The 20,955-nt window shown below is 41.6% G+C and overlaps 1 protein-coding gene across 2 annotated transcripts in view; it reads left to right on the forward strand.

The window, feature by feature from the left end:
• GRAMD2B (GRAM domain containing 2B) overlaps window positions 1-12,080 on the forward strand; it is a 46,316-nt gene extending 34,236 nt beyond the window's left edge. For both annotated transcript variants that reach the window (XM_075078720.1, XM_075078721.1), the window contains exons 6-14: window positions 422-517; window positions 1,531-1,602; window positions 1,723-1,803; window positions 2,500-2,611; window positions 4,338-4,460; window positions 4,640-4,727; window positions 5,141-5,242; window positions 7,075-7,168; window positions 10,855-12,080. In XM_075078720.1, coding sequence (XP_074934821.1) covers window positions 422-517; window positions 1,531-1,602; window positions 1,723-1,803; window positions 2,500-2,611; window positions 4,338-4,460; window positions 4,640-4,727; window positions 5,141-5,242; window positions 7,075-7,168; window positions 10,855-10,896 — 810 coding nt within the window. In that variant the 3' untranslated portion in view covers window positions 10,897-12,080. The remainder of the gene's footprint in view (window positions 1-421; window positions 518-1,530; window positions 1,603-1,722; window positions 1,804-2,499; window positions 2,612-4,337; window positions 4,461-4,639; window positions 4,728-5,140; window positions 5,243-7,074; window positions 7,169-10,854) is intronic.
• Window positions 12,081-20,955: the final 8,875 nt, after the last annotated feature.

Below are 20,955 nucleotides of genomic sequence, written 5' to 3' on the forward strand. Positions count from 1 at the left end.
TATGGTATCTGTAAGTGGTGAGAAGACTTTTATGTTCGTTTTCAACAAGCCTCTCTTATCTGATGTGTTCTGAAATGTTTTGTTTCTAAACAAAGGAGCCCAGCTTTAAGACTGGTTTGTTCTGCAGATCTACAGTGAGCTAAACCTGTAGTCTTGTGAGAGCCAGAAGGGATCAGGAAGGGAAGACACAAACGATAGCCTGGAGTGGCATCTGATAAAAGTAGAAGTTAAAATAGTAATAAACTGAAACCATACCTGTTCCATGTGAAATACTAGTAGTCAGGGACATAGTAGAGAAATCTTCAAGTGAAGAGTGTTGAAGGTCTGGCTCATCACAGTTGGTAGGCTGGCTCCTTGTGAAAGAGCATGCAGATTTGTATGTGCATGTTGAGACCCTAACACTACATTGATCTTGTTTCAGATTAGTATACCTGTGCTCTCAGTGACACTTTTGAAGAAAACCAAAACTGCCCTTCTTGTGCCAAATGCTCTGATCATAGCAACAGTCACAGATAGGGTAAGTACCGGTAAAGGGCAAAGCTATTGCGCTCTGCCTGCTTTCTTTTTCTTTTTTTCTTCTACTTTTATTTTTTTTCCCGCCCTACTCACTGGCAGTAATACGAGGTGTTCTTGGAGATGCCAAGTGGCCATTTAAACAGCTGTAGGAATTGGTTATATGTGGGCATTTAGACTTAGGACACTGGAGGAATGGTTTCTTAGGGGATGATTCTAGCTTCTTCTGCCTCCTTTCTTGTAACAAACACAGACCATTTTTATTCCTCCTACTAACTCCCTGTCTTTTTCTTTGGATCGGAGGTAAACAAAGCTCTGTAGAACTTGGTGAGAAAATAAGAAACAGAACCTCTGGTTGCCACCTGTTCTCTTGTAATCTATCATCCCTATTCTCCAAGACTGCTGTGTAGTAGCACTGGGGGAACTGAAACAGCTGGGTCAGGAAGTGCATGCACCTGCCTTGTTGGCAGCTCTGATAGTATCCTTTCATTTACTTGAGTCTCTTACCTGACCAGCAGTACCTTAGATGCACAAAATACAATTGCTTCCAGTGATACTCAGGAATAGTAATTGCATCAATCATTAAAAATGTGATTGTGCTGAGACCAGCTTTAGAACCAGCCCATTTTCATTGCACAAGTATTTTGTGGATGCAGGAAACTGGATAAAAATAAGTTATGGTTGGTTTGGAGGTTTTTTCTTTTATTTTTTTTTAAAGGGGTAGGTAAAACGTAGTATGCAAAGTTGTTTTTTTTAAAAAAAAAAAACACAACCCACATATTTGGACTATGTTCTGGTTCCTACAGCAGAACATGGTAACTTTTTTGTGCCTATTCTGTTTTCCTTGTGGTTAACCTCAGGTAATAGGCTTAGAAGGAGTGGAGGTTTTTCCTGCTATATGAAAGTTCTTGAAAATAGTTACTTGATCAGCAAAACCACCTCTAAGTTTTATTTAGATAAAAGGAAGCTTGTGCTGCATGCCTTTTCTCAAACAGTTTTGGAACTTCTGTTTTTCAGTACGTGTTTGTCTCCTTACTCTCCAGAGATACCACCTACAAGCTATTAAAATCTATCTGTGGACATCTTGAGGTAAGTACTAGTGGGAGTGAAGATGGTATGTAGCTTTGTGTTCATTATTACTGCTTTCCTGCTTTTAAATGCTAGGTAGTTTCTGAGTGTGTTCCTTGTTAACACTGCTGCTTTTTTCAGGATACAAGCATGGGCAACAGTCCAAGTCCCTTTTCTGCAGAAAACAGCTTCAGGGCTGATCGTCCTACAACTCTGCCCTTGGTAAATGGCTTAGGTGTTCGTTCTTTTGTTGTGTGGCACCTTTTGTTGCAAGTATTACTTACAATGTCTGAAGAAAGGAAACTGAAGGAAACAATGACATCTGTTTCTAAAGCTTCCATATGTATTTTAACATTAGGAAGCAGTGGGAATTATTGGCATAGGTGCAATTTGATCTGATGACATGCAGTATATATATATGTGTATGCTTTGGATATATTCCAAGGTCTGCATGCTCTACATATCTCTCTTTAGCAGTCAGCTTTCACAGCATTCTGTACTGACTTAAAGTTGCTTCTTCCTTGCCGTGAACAGTTTTTGAAGTGTTTCTAATGCAGTCCTTCCGCTGTGAGGCAATTCAGACATCTGAAAGAGCTGTGTAGCCACTTGTGATGACCAGTCTAAGTCTAGTAATGTCTGTCCTGGACTTCTCAGTTTGTCTAACTTAACAGTCTCTTTTGCACACAAACTTAATCTCTTCACTTAAATGAAGGTAGGGAATGAGGCTTGAATTCTGGTGATCATATGGGGCTTATTTTACTATCTCCATCTCAACGTCTTGATATCAGAGGTCGTTCCTGGTTAAACAGTTTTAAATCTGTAATTGTTCGTTCACTTTCTAGAGGGAGGTCAGAGGAAATACATGATTTTAGATTTAGAACAGGGCTGAGCTCTCTAGTGACTCTTAATCCCCATTAGGATTTCAATGAAGACTATTCTGATCTGGATGGAATAGAACAGCAGCAGAGGCAAGAGATGGAAGAGTCCAGCAGCACAGGCTCACAGACCCCAGAGCTGGAATGCTTCCAAGGTGAGTGGGATTATGGGACACCAAGAAAATGAGAATGCCGTAGCTCTCAGTATTACTCCTCTAATCCCCTTCTGATGTGGAATCTACATTCTCCACAGTCCTGGTGAATTACATGTTTTTTTTAAGGTCTTCCTCAAAGCCACAGTAGCTGTGTTTCCATTATTATATCCCTTTGCAATCCCGACTCAGGCAATGACTTGGTCAGCAGCAGATTAGATTTGTCACTACTGCCTCCAGCTGCTTATCCATGTGCTATCTGGTCCCCACGTCCCCCATCAGATATACTAGCAGAGATACAAAGTAGGAGATGCTTCTCCTTTTTAAAAAACAAAAACAAAACCAAAAAGTAAACAAACAAGCCCCCCTATTTTGAAGTAGCTTATGTTACAGTGTAACTTCTTGTAATCTATACAAATAACATTCTGTACTGTGATGGCTTTTGTTTTTTGAGGTGTTTTTTTTCTGGTTTTATTTTTTAAACCCTCATTTTATTTTTTGCAGTTATTAAGAAACTCGAAGATGCTGTCCAAAGTTGTTCTTTCTTAATGCTACTGTTTAGTCTCACATGCCTCAAGTCCTTCACCTAATTAATAAGAATGCTGTTTAGAAACTCACTGCATATAAGTTCAAAAGTACAGCAGAACTTGTTTTATGTAGCCCATGCTGAATGTTATTAGCAAAGCCTAGGGTATTATTCTGCTTTACAATTAATATATATTAGCATATTAATGTTTTGTTATGCTGTTATTAATGCAGGTTCTACCTTGACTATAAAAAAACGTGTATAAGAAATTTTTATCATTACTTTTAAATTAAATACTACCATTTTTTTACAGCAGTTTCCTGTTGCATTCATTTTATTTAACTCCTGTTTTTCCCTGTGTGTCTTTTGTCCAGTAGTATGATTTGGGGCTATTTGCTTTCTTAGGTATTTACTCTGTGTGTATTTTTAGTTGTCTGATAGTGTTTGTGAAGAAGTAACGAAATTGTTGTGTCATCACTTGCCACATGAATGCTTCTGAATAATGATTTAATTTGCTGTCTTACTTCCTTACAGCTAATAACTGCTTCAGACCCTTCCATTTTCCTTTTCCACAATTACACAACCTCTATCCAGTTAAAGAATCATGCTAGAAAAAGGAATTGAGGAGTGTGGAGGAACACATCTGTCACTTGTGGTTCTGTTTGTTGTGCATTGTTAGAGTAGTCCAGGGTGTGCAAGTAAAGCATGAACAAAACTGTGTGTGAGTGGATGTTTCTGTCCCATCTCTTTCAAGACATCTGCACTTAAAAAACAGTCAGGAAAGGGGGATATAATCTCCCTTTTAAAGTAACAATGCAATGTCTCCATTTGATGTTGTTATTAAAGTTGTTTGGAATCATTACCGTATTCAGTCCTTTTGACAGATGACTTCTCTGTGTGTATAATCATCTGACGAGAAATTGAGTTATAACCTTTAAAGTTTGCACAGGCTGTCATCTTTCAAAGGGTCTGGAAGTGTAAATGCAGCATACATCATCCTCTTCCAGTCCAAGTGCTTTGTATTTTGTGATGATGTGCAATTACTTTGCAAACTCTTTTAAGCCTACTAAACGAACTGCTGCCTCCTATCCAAGTTCAGAAATGCACCTTTTAAAATCCTCCTTTTCCATTACTACTTGACTATCTTAAGCTACCAACTTTGGCTTCGTATTTCAGCTTTATTAAAAGTCTTGTTTTTGACAGATTATCATGTTGTTGAGACACAGACTCACTTGAAAGTTTCCAAGACTGAGGCAAAGTCCATCCGTTCGGACGCACACAGTAAACGTGGACCTGACGGAAAAATCCAAAACAGTCCTCGAAATGGTAAGGAGTAAAGGAGAGATGTTCAGCTAGAGTTAGTTGAGATGGTTATGTCACTTCATGTAATTTGGAAGATCTCTTTCTTGTTTATTCCTCTGTTTGTATTATCTGATGCATGCTTCAAAACACTGTGTGCCGTGGTCTGCTTTGATCAAAGTAACACTTGGTTCATTTTCTTGCAGGCAGTTCTGAAGCCTTCAGGCTCTTCCACAGAGTGAAGTCCCAGAAGCTCTTATCTCTGAACCATGTACTCATATTTTACGCAGTTCTGTAAGTTAGAAGTTGATACCAAGATTGTCAAAGTACTACGATTTTCTTATAATCTACGCTTTACTTGAAAAAAGGAAATTATTGGAAATTGTGGCCTTTATACTTTTCAGAAGTAGAAATGCTGGGGCAGGCTTTCTCACAGGCCTTTTACTTTTAAAAGCAAAGGGTCTGTTGTTTCAGGAAATGTTAAACTTGCAAGTTCCTTTTACATGCCACATAGCCAAGCCATACTCAAGGCTGAGGTTTTCATTACTGTCTGGATGCCACTGATGGGTATTCCTGAGGTGTTCCTGAGAATGATAACGTTATATTCAACATGCACAAGTAACAATTTAAATAGCTTTTAACGTTTAATTTGTCAGGTACCTCTAAAGTTTCCATTAACTGATGTACCTTATTTTTCTTTTTTACAGTGTTTGTGCATTAATATTTTCTACCTTCTACATGAAATATAAAATCAGTGTCCTGGAGGAACGTCTTATTTCCATCACATCCTTTGATTCACATATTAAGGAGTAAGATACACTCTGTAAAATTTGGGGGTTTTAAAAATCCTGTCTAGTATCTGTCATGCTCATCTATTTCCTTCAGAAACTACTGTGCTACTGTAGTGCCCTTGTGATACTTCAGCGTCCTTTAGTTCTTGTAGTTCTTGTAGTACTAGTCTCATCTCACAGCTTTCTGTTTTAGACTTTTAGTACAAATATGATATATCATGGTGTACTGCTGCCTTGAGAATGTTACAGATAGCTGTAACATAAATGTGAGATGCTGAAGTGAGCAGTTCCTTTCCAGAGCAATGATTCTGTGGAAAAGGTGCAACTTCTGTCTCCAATCCTAATGTCATTTCATTAGTGTAATATGACAGAAGGTAGTTCATAATCTTTGGGCTAATACGCATGACTTTCTGTATAATGTCTTCTGAAGCTTTGGCCTGCCTCTGTCCTCTTTAGAAACTGATATTCTGCCTTGCTAAAATAAAAAATTAAAAAAAAAAAAAAAAAAACAAAAAAAAACAGAAAAATCCCTACACCACAAAACCAAAACAAAATATCCAAATACACTAAGTCAAGGTTCTTCGAGTATTTGAAGAGGAAATAGGGAAAGGGGCCATAGTTCCGCTGACAGTTCCATTCTGTAGCTAGAGCCATGGATGTCATATGCTCTTGCATATTTTTATTTTTTTAGTCTCCATGTTGAATGGATGGGAAATATGCAGACATCAAATGGAGAGGCAGTGCAGGGGCATACACCACAGCAGCATGCCATTGTAAGTTGTATCAGCTTCCTGTTCCTCTCTTAGGACAGAAGGCAGTGAACTGGATACTGCTGAGAATACTGATCAGTTCATTCACCATTAAATTTTGCATTAACTCTTCTCCCCTTCGTATAGCTGATTTTTGGGTTTTTTATGAGCTGCTCTGAAAAACATGGCTTAAAAAGTCATTTATAAATCTCACTGCAAAACCTGCAACCACATGCAGCGTGAGCAGGAATGCTGACAGCTGGAGAAGCACCACCTGAAAAACAGAGTGGGAAAATAAAATTCAAAACAGCTGTACCCAGGCTGGGTAGAACAGTCTGCAAAGTGTTTCAAACCTGTAGCAAGTTCTTGAATAAGGGTGCTTCTTAATTCAGCTCTCTCTGATGACCCATCCCTGACAAACAGGTCACTCTGACAATGCACTTGTGGTCATATTGAACAATGACCATGCTGTTTAGGATACAACTGCACTCAGCTGTCCTCTGTGGAAAGCAGCAGGACCTGTATGCATGTGTCAGAAGACAGAGCTAGATTCTTGATAATAAAGGAATAGGGAGGAACTGGTTCTTTATTTTAAGCAGGCTTGCATTTATATTTTACCAATAATGCAAGGAGGGGGGTAAACCTACCTCTAATATTAGGCAATGCCAAAAGCCATTTCCCCACTTTTTAGCATGTTTTGATTAGCAGGGTGCTCTGCCTGTCTTCTGAAGCACTGTCACATGAGAAAGTCCTGTTTTCTGTTGCTCTGATCCCAAACAGTACAAGATACAGGATGATCTAATGTGCATTTTTACAGCATCAAGGGGTTGGGCTTTTTGATTTCCTGCAGGGCACAGGTCATGGAACTTACGCAACTTTACAACTTACTTCCACTGCAAATAGGTGTAAAGGTTTCCATCCAAGCTTCTGGAGTATGAGGCCACATAAAGAATGTAGTCAAGAGTACAAAAGTGACTTAGGCCTTTGTTTCTGCAAACAAGTACAGTTCACGATGTCACCATTGTATTCCCATCTAATGTATCTCTCTGTTCTGTTATCCTCGTTTTCACTTCCGTCACACTGCTTCATTCTATTTGACAGACATCCAGTGCACCAAGGTTTGGGATCTCATCTGCAAATTAATGCTGATGCCCTTTGTGATGAGTTAACTGCTAATCTTATAAAATTGGAAAAGGTAACTTCCTACAATATAATGTAAATGCTCATACACTAATCAGATTCTTGCTGAATTTCTGTGGTCTGTATTTTGAAAAGTGCCAGGTTACCCCCAGATTTTATACCAGAAGCTGGCATGTTTTTCTAGACAAAGGAATAGTTTTTTGGACTATAAATTATCCCAAGTACAAGCATTGGTATGTGTAAATGTTTTGCCTTGAGCTGAGGCTTACCACCAGGAATACTAATAAACTGGACACTCCAGGGGCCATTATTGCGTGTAAAGACCTAAATTTTTTTTGTTGTTCATCAAGGCTAAGGATTCTGAACTTAACCTTTATTACTATTTGATGAAATTTTCTGTCTGGGACTTCTGTTTGAGTTTTGGGGTTTTTTGATTAAGAGTAATGATTCTGGCTTTCATATGTAGTATGTGACTCATATGTAGTCAGCCTCCTCATATGGAGTGGCTGGAATCTGCCTGTTTCACTTTACTAACTAACAAATGCTGCTGCGCCAGCTGCATACTCCCTATACCTGACCTTTACTTTTTACCATTCTCTAATTGCAAAACTAAATGCACCTGCTGGCTTAAATTGGAAACCTATGCAAAACATTAGTGGGTGTGTAGACCTTATTTCCACTTTAGGTGTTGTGGTGGGCTAACCTTGTCCAGCAGTCATATGCTCAACCACCTGCTCTCTCACTCACCCTTCCTAGCAGGGCGGGGGAAGAAAACAGGATAGGAAAGCTCATGGGTCCAGATAAAGGCAGGGAGATTGCTTACCAGTTACCACCTCTAGGCCAAACAGACTCACCTTGGGGAAAATCAGTTTAATATCGTGTTAGTTAAAATAGATTTGGGTCATAAGAAATAAGGACAAATGATAAAACAATACCTTTCCTTCTCCCTGTCCCAGGCTCGACTGCACTCCTTCGCTCCTCACTCCTCAGCCTATTCTCTGCCCCCCAAGTGGGGCTGGTGGGGGTTACAGTCAGTACATAACGATTTTCTCTCTGCTGCTCCTTTCTTCCCCCATTTTCCCCCTGCTGCAGCATGAGTTCCTCCACGGGCTACAGTTCTTCAGGAAATACCCATCTGCTGTGGTGTGGGCTCTCCATGGGCTGCAGTGTGGACACCTTCTCTGCCATGGAGCACCTCCTCTCCTTCCTCCTTCTCAGACCTTCATGTTCCTTCTGCTGTTTCCTTCCCTCTTACTCTCCTCCTCTCTCTCTTTTATGTTCTCCCCTTTCTTAAACACATTTTCTCAGAGGCTCCACCACCGCCTTGGCTGAGGGGCTCAGCTGTGCCCCGCAGTGGGTCCACTGGAGGCTGCTGGAATGGCTGTGTCCAGCATGGGGCAGCCCCTGGCCTCTTCCTGCAGCAGTTGCCCCTGTAGCCCCCTGTCCCACCCCTACCCCCAAACCTTGGCAGCTGCACCCAGTACAAGTGTATGAAATGTTAGGCGTTGGGAATACATACAGTGGTCAAGCATGAAAAAAGTATTAGTGGAGGGAAACAAGTTACTTGAATTCCTATGTGCATAAGTCACAGGGGCTATTTTGCCTCTGTTTCTAATAGTGAGTCTAAAACCTAGGTCTTTCAACACCTTTTCTTCCCAAACGAAGTTTCTCAAATAGCATAAAGCTAGGTTTATATAATATCACTGTTTACCTGTGCGGCATAGGTTTTACAAAGACTGCCAAAAGAGGCTATTCCCCCCACATCTCCACCCCCTGGGTTGGTGGAAGTCTAGAGTAATGCTAGCATAACCCCTCTGTGTGCTCTGAATAAGAACAATATGAATATGAGAGGAAAATGTTTAGCAGATGATTACCAGATACAAACTTTAGCCAAATTAGGTCATTTAAGAGGTTACTACTTTCCAGCTGTCTGGGACAGGCTGGCAAGATGGTTCGTAGGAGACCTTCACTGCATTTGAGTGGGAAGCCAGCCAGCCAGCCCTTTGCAGCAGGGCTAAGCACTTTCCCACTCCCTTATATAGTCTCTGCTTGGAGACAGAATAAAAGGCAGCTGGATGGTTGGATCATTCAGCTATTCCCAGAGAAGTGACCCTCTGTCCTGAATTAGAGTCTTAACTCATGTGCTCTTTTCAGTTAGTGTCTACAGGAATGGACCCTTAAAGTCTTACCTTGTATTTGCCAAATACTCGAGACGCAATCATCTGCTGTGCATACAAGCTGCATGAGTATTGCCTGTAGCTGCATATTGCCACATCCTGGCCCTTTCTAATCTAGATGAGCAGTGGTTAGAACAGGATGTTTGACCCTACTCTTGTCCTGCAAAATTGCTAGAAATCGAATAGCTTTGTGTTCTCTGAGCAAAGTTACTCCAGTTGCTTAATTGTTTCATAGGCCTCAGTGAAAAGTACTAGTAATTGGCTGCAGCTGGCTTGAGCAGCAAAGGTAGCATTAAAAGTTCCAGTGTAACTTGTCTCTCCCCTCGCTTCCTGTGCAACCGCAGCATTGTGAAGTACAGCACAGAAATTATCTAGGTTAAAAACTAAAAATTACTCTCCGGTCAAAAAATGTTCGGTACAAGAGTATGTTGCAATGGCTCTTTCAGTGTGACCTTGTGATTTTTACCAGCTCCACTTCAAACTGAGAGCCAAGGAATTACCACGGGTTAGCAGAATTTTGCATTGGCATTTAAGTGTATTTAACAGGTTGTTAAAATGCACCATGTCTATCAGAGGATAAAGCATTAAATTGGGGGAGAGAAAAATGGCCTAATTTATTTCTTCCCTTACTCTAATGTAGCCTGTGAAAATGAAGTTCCTGTGTATGTGCTAAGTGACCTTTATAAAATTAGGTGCTTCTTACTGTTTTACTTTCTACAAAATGCCCCTCTTGAAAAAGGTGTGCATCTGGCCTAGAAATCATAAGGCAGGATTAAGAAGTGTTGTCCTTGAACGAGAAGTACAATGGCCCCTCAAATTAAAGCCTGAAAGTAGCTGTAACTACACCTGCTGTAGCTAGTGACTGCTAGTTACTAAGATATAGAGAACACATGTGCCAGCGGTTGTGACCCTCTATATTCCCCACTCCCTGCATTTAAGGACAAGATGAAAGGTGGATAAATAGGCTGTGTGAAATAGGTTTGTGCAAATCATCCTTGAGGATGTGACTGGCTGGCATTGCCTTCAGCGTAACTAAGGGAAGATAACTCACAATCAGTACACACATCTGGCAAATGGGACATGTCTGCTAATGGTTAGAAGACCTTATTTTACTGCGTCGTAGCTGGCTGTGTAGCTGAAGCTGTTAGAAAACTATTTGAATTGTCCACCTAAACTTAAGAGCTGCAACTTTGAAGTTTGAGGCTTTTACTGGGTTTTGATCAAGTCCAAAATAATTGGGTGTCCTGCCCCTGTCTTTCTAGCTCTAGTTTTTTAATACCTTATTTTCTCTTACCTAATGAAGCAGAGAATCTATAGGAGGAAATTACAGGAGATACCGATAATGCAAAAGCAAGGTGTCTGCTGGCTGATCGTATCCAGATGTTTCCTTTGCCTCTAATGCAGAAAGCATTTAACATGAATACCATGGGTATGAACGGTTGTGACAGAATAAACGTGCACACAGCAAGTAGTATATTGAAGAGTATGTCTTGATTTTTTTTTTTTTAATTAAATGCAGTATAACACTTCCTGCCTTCTAATTATTTTTCTCTCTTTTTCTAAGATACAGCACAACTTACAAAAACTACTTGAAGATGGTGAATGAAACGCCAATGTTCTTGGACTGCTTCAGACCTCATTCTTCTCTCTTCACAAACAGTTCCAAAAAAGCTCTGCTGGCCAGAGTTGAAGCTTCTTTATTTTCGATCCAAACCGAACTTAAACTATGGTAAAGCTCATGTCATAATGCAGAAAGTCAGTTTATTCTTCAGCTTGTGTCTATGTTTTGAAAGCATATATGTTTTGATCTACATGTATCTATGTTTAAAAATAAGGGGATTTTTCCTTCTCTATTGTGTGTGAGTTAATGGATTTTATAGCTTGCTTGATTCTATACTTACACCAGTGCAAATCTGGTGCAACTCCTTTTACCTCAGCATTTGATTTCTGCCTTTTGTCATTGAAATGTAAATGGGAAGAATTCAGTCACAACTTGTGCTGAAGTATATGTGAATGAGCTGGTATCTGTCTCAGCTATGGTTATGGATCGGTGCTGTGCTCTTCATTTTTACTTATTTGTGCCCTGGCATCCCAAAGATCAGATAACAGACACCTCTGGGTTTGGTTATGTGAAGTTCTGAATGTTCAAGGTGTGTGCAGTTCTCAGGAGCTGTAAGAAGGCTCAATTCCACTTTCTGTGGCATTGCATCGCCACTGAGAGTAACATCTGTTTCTGCTGGGCATTCAGTTTCCATTGGAGTCAAGCTTGAAATATGTATGGACTTGCCAACTTGACTGCAAGTTGCTTATGAATAGCAGTATGGGTGTGACATATCTGCACAACTTAGAACTGCTAGGTTTTTTGTCTACTTGTATGGTCTCTGTCCATGAAGTTAATCAGTGTGAAGACCTTCAGTCAGCTTTCCTTGGAGTTGCATGGGGTTTTGGTTGGCTGAGCAAGTGCAATTTGTGTTCCAGTTGATGGAAATCTACTCTTGGTATGTGACTCCAGGGACCAGATATTTCCACGTAACAGGAACTTGCGAATTAATGATGTAGCAATACAATCGGTAGAGTAAATGAAAAAAGTGGACACCTGCTTTCACAGTGCCTAAGGTGTGATAACTGGGGATTTTAGCTTTCGCATTTCTGATTAGTTTTCAAAAATCAATATTTAGGATAACGACTAGTATCTGTGAAGTAACAGTATTGTTTATAATATGCTATGCATTTTATAACCATTTCTGTGAAATGTACCTACTTTGTTTAAATAAATTTTTTAAAAACGATTGACTTGGAAGTATAATTTGGATGAACCCAATTCCATCCATCAGTTTTAGTCAAACATGGTACTCATGATCTGAGCAGGCTCATACCTCACTATACAAGGTTTGTGCAAAACAGTAACCAACTCAAAGGGTTAGGAACTGCATCTTGCTGATGTACTTCCTCTTACTCAGCTGTACTTGAGGTCTTTCCAGATTGCAACAGTATGAGCAAATTTAGAGTTAAGGAGGTATCACCTGAGAGCACTATTAAAGGATATTGGGTGAGTATTCTAATGTTGAGACAGCTGAGAGCATCTTATGTGTTCTGTAATGCACTGGCGCAAGTTTCCAGCTGAGCATGGTCTGTCAGAAGTCTGTGAGATTTGACTGAGCTCCCTGTAGCGGCCTCTGCCTTTCATTCCTCAGCTGTCATGAGATTATTGTGATACTTGGTTCCCCAGGAAAGCTACTGAAATAAGTTATTTTTTGTTTCTTCTTTGTCCATCCTTTTCCCTGCTCTCTTTCAACAGTTGCAACAGCTTAAGCAACATTTTGGACGCCGATCTTATCTTCTCCCTTCTTCTCTACTTCCCTCCCTTCAATTCTGATCAGTAATAGAAGTCTGTAGCTCTGGTTATGGTTTAAAAAGTTGATGGCACAAGTCACCTTTTACTCCACCACATCAGCAAGGATGTGCTTTGCTATAGGAAAACAAAGGGAGAGAGAGTATTTGGCATGTGCCGTATGAAAAACAGGCAGGCTAAGCCTTCATCATTAGCCGTAAGCAAGTGGAATAATTGCGAGAGTGAATGAGTAATCAGAGGTGGATGTGGCCCTTTAGCCCATTGGGGCAGCATGCCAGGGGAGGCAAGTCTGGACAAAGGTGTAACAGTGTCTCAAATGGAGGAGAAGCAAATTACGCTCCAAAGAAAGTAGTGGCAACTGGCGCTTGTGAACCTGCGGTCACCTCAGTTCACCAATGCAATTCAATGTGGCCACCTCTTCTCTGCTCCTCAGTTGTTACCCTTCTTTTCCTGGAGGAAGGAGGAGGATGCCGTACTGTTCAGAACTCAGTGCACAGTTGGGCAGTGTGTAGTACTGCAGTACTTCCAGACTGGGGGAGACATGTATGGAAGGCAACAGGGTCACATCACTATGTTTTCTCTAGTTGTAATTGGTGACCCCATTATTTTTCGTAACAGTCTTGGCCCAACCTTCTTTGGTTCATGTGTGTGCCACTTCCAAGGGAGAAAAAACACCAAACAAACAAATGGCTGTTCGATTTTCTTTCTCACAAAATGAATTTTGAGGATATCGCCAACCATATGAAGTTTAACAAGGGCAAGTGCCGGATTTTGCACCTGGGGCACGGCAACCCCTGGCTGTACACACAGACTGGGGAATGAGAGGCTGGAGAGCAGCCCCACAGAGAGGGACCTGGGAGTTCTCATCAACGGCAAGTTGGACATGAGCCAACAGCGTGCCCTGGCAGCCAAGAGGGCCAGCCGTGCCCTGGGGTGCATCAAGCCCTGCATTGCAGCCGGGCGAGGGAGGGGATTGTCCCGCTCTGCTCTGCGCTGGGGCGGCCTCACCTCCAGTGCTGTGGGTGTTTGGGCGCCACAGTACATTAGGGATATAAAGCTACTGGAGAGTGTCCACAGGAGGGACACAAAGTTGGTGAAAGGTTTAGAGGAAAAGTTACATAAGGAGCAGCCAAAGTCACTTGGTTTGTTCAGCCTGGAGAAGAGGAGACTGAGGGGAGACCTCATGGCGGTCTGCAGCTTCCTCACAAGGGGAGGAGGAGGGGCAGGTGCTGATCTCTTCTCTCTGGTGACTGATGACAGGACCCGAGGGAATGGCAGGAAGATGTGCCGGGGGGGTTAGGTTGGGTATGAGGAAAAGGTTCTTCCCCAGAGGGTTGTGGAGCCCTGGAACAGGCTCCCCAGGGTGGCATCACAGCACCAAGCCTGACGCCATTGAAGAAGCACTTGGACAAATGCCTCAGAGACATGGTGTGAATTTTGGGGTTGTCCTGTGCAGGGCCAGGAGTTGGGAGTCAATGATCCTTGTGGGTCCCTTCCAACTCAGGACATTCCATGATTCTGTGATTCTGTGAAACCCCGAAGACACGGTGGTGGTTGCGAGTAGGAGTCATACACCAGACCTGATTTTCCACATACATTCTGCAGATGTCCCGCCAGTGGAGTCCTTACATCCTGGCCTGGCGAGACTAATCTGAGGTGGTTTTATCCACCTCACTAGTATGAACACATACCAAGTAGCTGATAGTCACTGTGGGGTGGAAACCTGGAAGTATATTATAGGCATGATTTTCTGATGTTTGGGAATTCATCTGTCTTGAGGCTGCTGTCAAGGGGAAGAGTCCTTTCTGTTTCTCCCCTCCTCCATATTTCAAGTTCTTATTTTTTTGTGTATTTTCACAACAGAATGGAGGGGGGGAAAGTAATGTGGGTGTGGAGAGGCTGGTTGGCTTGAGGGATTGTTGAATTTGTTTTCTGCCAAATTAGTTTTTTCTGCCCTATTATTTGCCTGAACTGGCCTGGGCTGAGGGGTATCAAGTTTATGATACCATTGGTGTGAAGGATGCAGCTAGTACTCCAAGAAGAGGAAGCACCTCTCATCAGAGCATAAAAGGTAGTAATTCCTGTTAACACTTGTAGAAAAGATGAACAGTTTTGTGTGTATGTGTTCAATTTTAATTCTTTGCATTACAAGAATTAATTTTTAGCATTGATTTTAATGCTTTGACCTGAGACTTCCTGCAGGTGTGCCATAATGCTTTCTGCTTCCTGCTGTGCCCGTACATTCATTTCCAAGTTTCAAGCTCATAGTCAGCTGACAAACGCTAAATAAATCTCCTGGCTGGTGCTCTCCAGGCCTTCGCGGGCTATTGCTCAGCTGGATCAGCTGCAGCTGGTAGTGAGGTGTTACGCCCAAGAAGATATGAGATTTTGCATTCACAGAGCAAGTGTGACATGCAATAAAGATAATGAAAAGGCTGGCTATTTAAATAGAAAACTGAGCAAACAGTTTCTTTTGTGCTGAGTGTGTGTGTGTGTGTGTGTGTGTGTGTGTGTGTGTGCGCTTCTGTAAACAGCAGAGGAATAATGTTGTTTGAAAGGATTTTGCCAGCACCTGCTTTCAGTTTGCCTGGTGAGACTATCTGAGTTTGACATGCAAATTTGCTCAAGTGGGAAAATTGACTAATCTCATCTGACACTTCCAGGTTTATGGTTTAAACCCCATGGAGCTTTCTGCTAAACATGGTTGCATGTAATGGGACTTTACAAAAGGGATGGGGTTTTTTGCTTTCTTGGGTTATAAAATCAATGCAATATAATTTTATAATTCTAGAGCTTCATGATAACCTGTTGTTCAGGGAACAGCCACAACAAAATACATGCCAGTAACTTTAATTTAATTTTCTCTTAAGTTATTCCCTATTTATCAGTAGCCTTCCTGAATTTTAACAAAAAATCAGTCAAATGGATATAACAAAACAGTCTACGCTATATGCACTAATCCAGGAGCACTTTCAGGGGTATGTTCCATGAACTTTACCCAATGTTATGATGCCAGTAACTATTCCTGTCCAAAATACAGGCCTTTCACTGATACGTACATAGCTGGTTTTTAGACCTTCTGGTTTTCCTCCTGGTGGCTTCTACTGATATATAGAATAATCAGAAGCTTTTGTCTTTCCTCTGTACCTGGTATCATCTCTACTATAATTTACAAAGAAGTGGTCAGTATCTCAGCAAGCAGACTTCAGGCAGGGATTCAAGGCAATCCTATGTTAGCGAAGCCTTCCCCAAGCTTGTGTTTCTAATAAAAGAGTATAAGAATATTCCAGCTATCCCCTACTGAAGTTACACATGCTTTGCATGAATCAGTTCACCTTTCTTGCCCGCAACGGGCAGTATTTGTGCCAAAAACCTTCCCTCTCCTGGAAGGTCCAAGCACCTTTCCAAGAGTGTTACGGTGGGTGGAAGGAGTAACTGCCTTGATTTGGATGTCTGTTTACTAAGTAGACATCTGTGCCAAAAAAATCGGAAGTTAGCTCCTTGAAGAGAGTGTCCTAGAAATTATTGCCCTCCATATACATTTCATACTGACTAGGCTCACTAGGTGCCAGCCTCTGTGAATTCAGCCTAGGTAGCTCTTTCCCCCTCCCATTTTTTTTTCCTTTTGTCCATTGTGTGTGGAGCCTGTGCCAATGTATTTTATTGTGTCTGTGACCTTCTTGCCTTGCCAATTTCTGTACTGTGTTTATTTGGATAGTGCTTAAACGTTCATTATGTTCTTAAAGTTGAAAAGATACCTTTTCCCAGGCTTTACACAGCAAACAGCAAGCTCATGTTATGACGCATGATGGTATAGTAAGTGCATCCTATTCTGGACATGTGACATTCTATATAACCTTCATAACGAGGATTTATTAGTCTGTGGCAACACAGGTAGTTTGGCCTGTACAATAAAGGCCTCTTCAACTGCTGTTCTCACTTAATGGTATTGATAAGGTAATTTTCCACTGAGTAGGCATTTTAGCAGTGCTTAGCAGGAGATTAAAGGAAAATCATTCCAGTGTGCTGTCAAGCACAAAATTAAAAACCAGCTCTTCACATTATCTACAGATAGATAGATAAGGGCTCCTTCCAAGAAGAAAAGGTAATGAGTAACTTCATTACAACTTTACAGACTGGACCTGGCACGCTGGGCAAAACATAGTTGAACCCTTCCTGCGCTTACAGCTTACTATCGTGGCAACATGCGCGCGTGGCCATGTTCTGGAGCAGGGGCAAGGTGGAAGGAAAGTTGGCTTGTACTAACAGCTGGTTCTCCGATGTATGTAATGAACCATGAACATTGTCTCACAGTTGAGTCATGTGAAAAATAAATGCTTTATGACACTGACTTAGATACTAGCATGAAGAGATACCCTATATTTTCCCACAAAACAGTTCTAAGCAATGCCACTAACAGCACACATGAAAGAAAAAAATCTGCCTTAGCTGATTTGGAAATGGTCAACCTTCTAAAGAGTCTGATCAACAGTAATGGCTGTAAGGAAGATGTGTGTTGAGCTGAAAGAAACTTCTTGATTGTGGGAATACATCTTCCACGTTTCTCTTCCAAGTCCCTTTGTACATTTCTGGTTCTAAAATTACTCTTTGACCATCACAGTAACTCCTCACATGAAAACAACTTGTGGTTTGGTGTCTAATTGAACTAATGAAAGCACAAGAGTGGGATAGTGCTCAGAGCTGGCTACTGAGAGCTCCCATACTTAGTTACTCCCTCCTTCTGCCTATAGCCCATCCTCTGCCTCCATTTCCCTTCTTGTGCTGCCAGATGTAACCCAGATCCAAAAGTTGGTCTGCTAAATAGTAACCTGTCCAAAAGTAGTTAATTTTTCACCAGATATATGAAGAAGAGTCTGTAAGACAGCCCAGCATCGTAGAGAGGCCTGTTGATGGATGCTTGGAATCATATTTTACGAATTTTACTGACATTACTACTTGTTCCCTCTACTGCTTTCTGTAATTTTATTCTGTGCAAAGTGAAACAACACTGGAGACTGCAAGAATATTCTGAGGCAATCTCACTGTACACCTGCCCTGTACCTCTGTGCTTCCCCAAGGAGCCATCGGCACAGATAAGTGAGACAGACCAAATGTGCCAGCAGCAATAACTTCGGCCTCCACACAACTCTGGTTGCACTCAACCGTGAGCATCAGAGAAAGCTGTATTTGTCCTGTAGTTTTTTTTTTTTTATTTTGGTTTGTGTTCCCTCAGGAAGCAGATCGAGTCGCCTAGTGCAGAGCTGTATTACTATTTCCAACCTATAAAAATCAGATTTCTTTTAAAGTTGTGACAGCCTTTAATGTTGAATTTGGAAGCATGTCTGTCATAGCAAGTAGGCCTCAGAATAAGATGGACAGTAAGCTAAGAGCAATATTAATTTTTCTCCTGCAAAAGCGAGGTTATATGCTGACACACTTTTCCTCCTTGTTTTGTATAGTGAAATTAGTCTCCAGACACCACCAACAAACAGAAATCATCTCCGTCATCTCTCTCTCACTTTCTCTGCTTAATATTTTTCTTTTCCCATTCACTTATTTTTTATTGAATCAGCTCTACTCAGCTGTAAGAGGCAGAGGCAGTGAATCCTGGGTCTGTTTTAATGTTTATAATAAGCTCTTTAGGCTAATAGTAGAAATTCCATTTATGTTTCTGCATTTGGTGAAAAAATGTGGTTCTTTCTGTATTGGAGACATAGAGTAACAACTGTACCGTGTACTATACACTATACAGTATATACAGTGTTCTTTCCAAAAGCTTATTTTTCTGTCGTTCTGAAATCTACCTGCTTTTTTTTCAGCTCTCAGACTGAGAAATCTTTAAGCTAGTTTGATTTCCATAGTGTGGGCATTTATCTGGTCTGACTTGATACAGGCTTTCTTTTACAATGTGCAAGAACGTACTGCAGAAACAGCTGTATTCAAATCACACTGGAAAAACAAAGATGTTAATGTCTAAATCATAGAACAACTTTTTTTTTTCTCTCTGACAGTTTTTTCAACAAGTAAAAACTTGTTACAATACACCCCAAACACGGATGGGTGAGTGTGTAACAGCTATGCTGCTTTAGCCACTGAATTATTACAGCGCAGGATTTCCGCTACTGCCCTTTCCTGGCTGTGCCTGGGGAAGTGCCCCACACAGCAGAACAGTTCCGCTCCCATCGCAAAGTCCTTCCTTAATGTACCTTCACTGGGAAAATTTTAAAACTCCAGCTATTTAACCACTTTTGCTAGCTGTTACTTATGGTGATACCACCACTTAAAGCTACATACCACTGCTGTTGGATGAGGAGATGTGCTTCTAGTGGTTGCTCATCCCACACTGGTCCCACCAGCGATGGCAGAAGTCCCAGGAGGAGGGGCTCCCTACACTGAACTTGACACAAAAATTTCATAAGCAAATAAGCTTTCATGCAGGCTAACAGCCACCGCCTTGTGAGTGGACACTGCAGCATTCTTATCAATCATGCTGGGATAAAAAGTGTAACATTAAGTGCCCAGAAGTTTTGCTGTCATTGCGGAATAATGAGGACGTGCAATCTGAGCAAATGAAACACAGATCTTTTATGAGTCAAAATAAAGTCTTGATGTTTCCTCCAACATATTTGTCTTTGTATCTGTCATCAGTTTAGAACACATTTTGGCAACCTTATTAAGAAAGTAGGTAGAAAATCTGCCCCGTCAAAAAGTAAATATTAGCAGCCTAGATTATCTAATCGATTCATTACCAAGAAATTATCCAAAGGACAAGTCTTTTTATTGTGATGGGCTTTATTTGGACTCCCAGGGCATTTCCCCACTGCTTTGCATCACATACAATTGTATAACACATACAATAATGTAATTTCAGTGTGATTTGCTGCAGTGAGTGAGTGTGTCCTGGCTCAGAGGTCTGAGCAAACAGTGGCTTTTGGCTCAGGGCACTGACAGCCTTTTGGCAGCAATGCAGATGACAACACCCAAGAAGCAACACTGTGCAAGCTGCTGCCAAGCTGCTACCTTCAATAGAGGTTTTGTGAGGGGAAAAAAAAAAATCAATAATTTTACTACCAAAATCTCGTTGGCCTAGTGAAAGCACAGTTCAGGAAGTGCAGATGAGCCAAACAAAACAAAACATCCATTCACACCTCTGTTGTAGACACAGTGGTTCTTCTTGTTCCTGTAAGCCACATGCAATCGGCTGTTTCTCTCCTATAGGGCTGGTTGAGGAGAGTGGGAAGTTGTTCACCTGGGGTTTTATTGACAATAACATGCGTCATAAGTTAGGCCACGGGCATGCAGGGCTTTTTGAATAAACTACACTCCCTGTCTTCCCGCCACCTCTCTAGCAGTTGCACTGAGCGATCTCTCACAGAATGCTGTGGCCAGCTACATTATAATTATTGCACCACTCGTACAGTTGAGTGGCTGGTGTTTTTGCTGAGATTAAAAATGAGTGGAAAGAAATGAGCACTGCCTGATCATTTAGTCATACAGCTGCCCAAGTCACTTCAGACACATGCACATTTCCATCTCCTCTGCTATAAAGCGCTGAAGTGAGGCAGGCTATGACAGTTGCCCAACCTGCCAGCAGTTGCCTTCATTAAGGACCAGTACTGCTGCCACCCCACTGTCACCCCCGCCCTTCCTGGTCACGTGCTGCTGCTTCCCATCCCCGCCAGCATGCCTGTGGCACAGTGGCATCAGTATCTCTAATTTGCTTCCAGGAAAATCAGCTGAGGTTATGATGTGCAAAGCCCAGAGTGCAAAGGTATGTTGCATCACTTCTGCCACATTGGCTCTGCTGAATAGATTAGAGCATTGGAGTAATCAGTTTGTCAGGGGAAGGAGCAGCTGGAAATGATGAGTGTCCAGGGTAAAAGTACATTTATCTTCTATGGATACATGTGGAAGATGTGGCTTTGAATGTCTAATTCCCTTTTGGCAGCACTTATCTATATTTAAGAGCAAGCTTGGATAGGACCATCACACACACACGCGTATATAAAAACCCCTGGTCATAGAAGAAAACAGTTATAACTAGATTTTGTGAGATTCCCTGGCCTGGCTCAGAGAAAACCTCCTGAATCAGGCAGCCAAAGGCTGTGGGACAGTGGCTGATTCACTGCAAGCCAGTTCGGCAGGTCACAGAGAAAACTGTGGTGTCCCAGGGGGCAGCAGGAGTTTAATCAAGATTTTGTTCAGCCTCTAATTCAATGCACAAGCGAAAATCCTGCTTTGGAGTGCTCTGGCCACAGCTCTGTGAAGCAAGCTGTATTCCTATTGACGTCTCTGTGCTTCTACCTTGTGGTC

Source organism: Phalacrocorax aristotelis, chromosome Z (assembly GCF_949628215.1).
Source record: "Phalacrocorax aristotelis chromosome Z, bGulAri2.1, whole genome shotgun sequence".
Classification (NCBI taxonomy): Eukaryota; Metazoa; Chordata; class Aves; order Suliformes; family Phalacrocoracidae; genus Phalacrocorax; species Phalacrocorax aristotelis.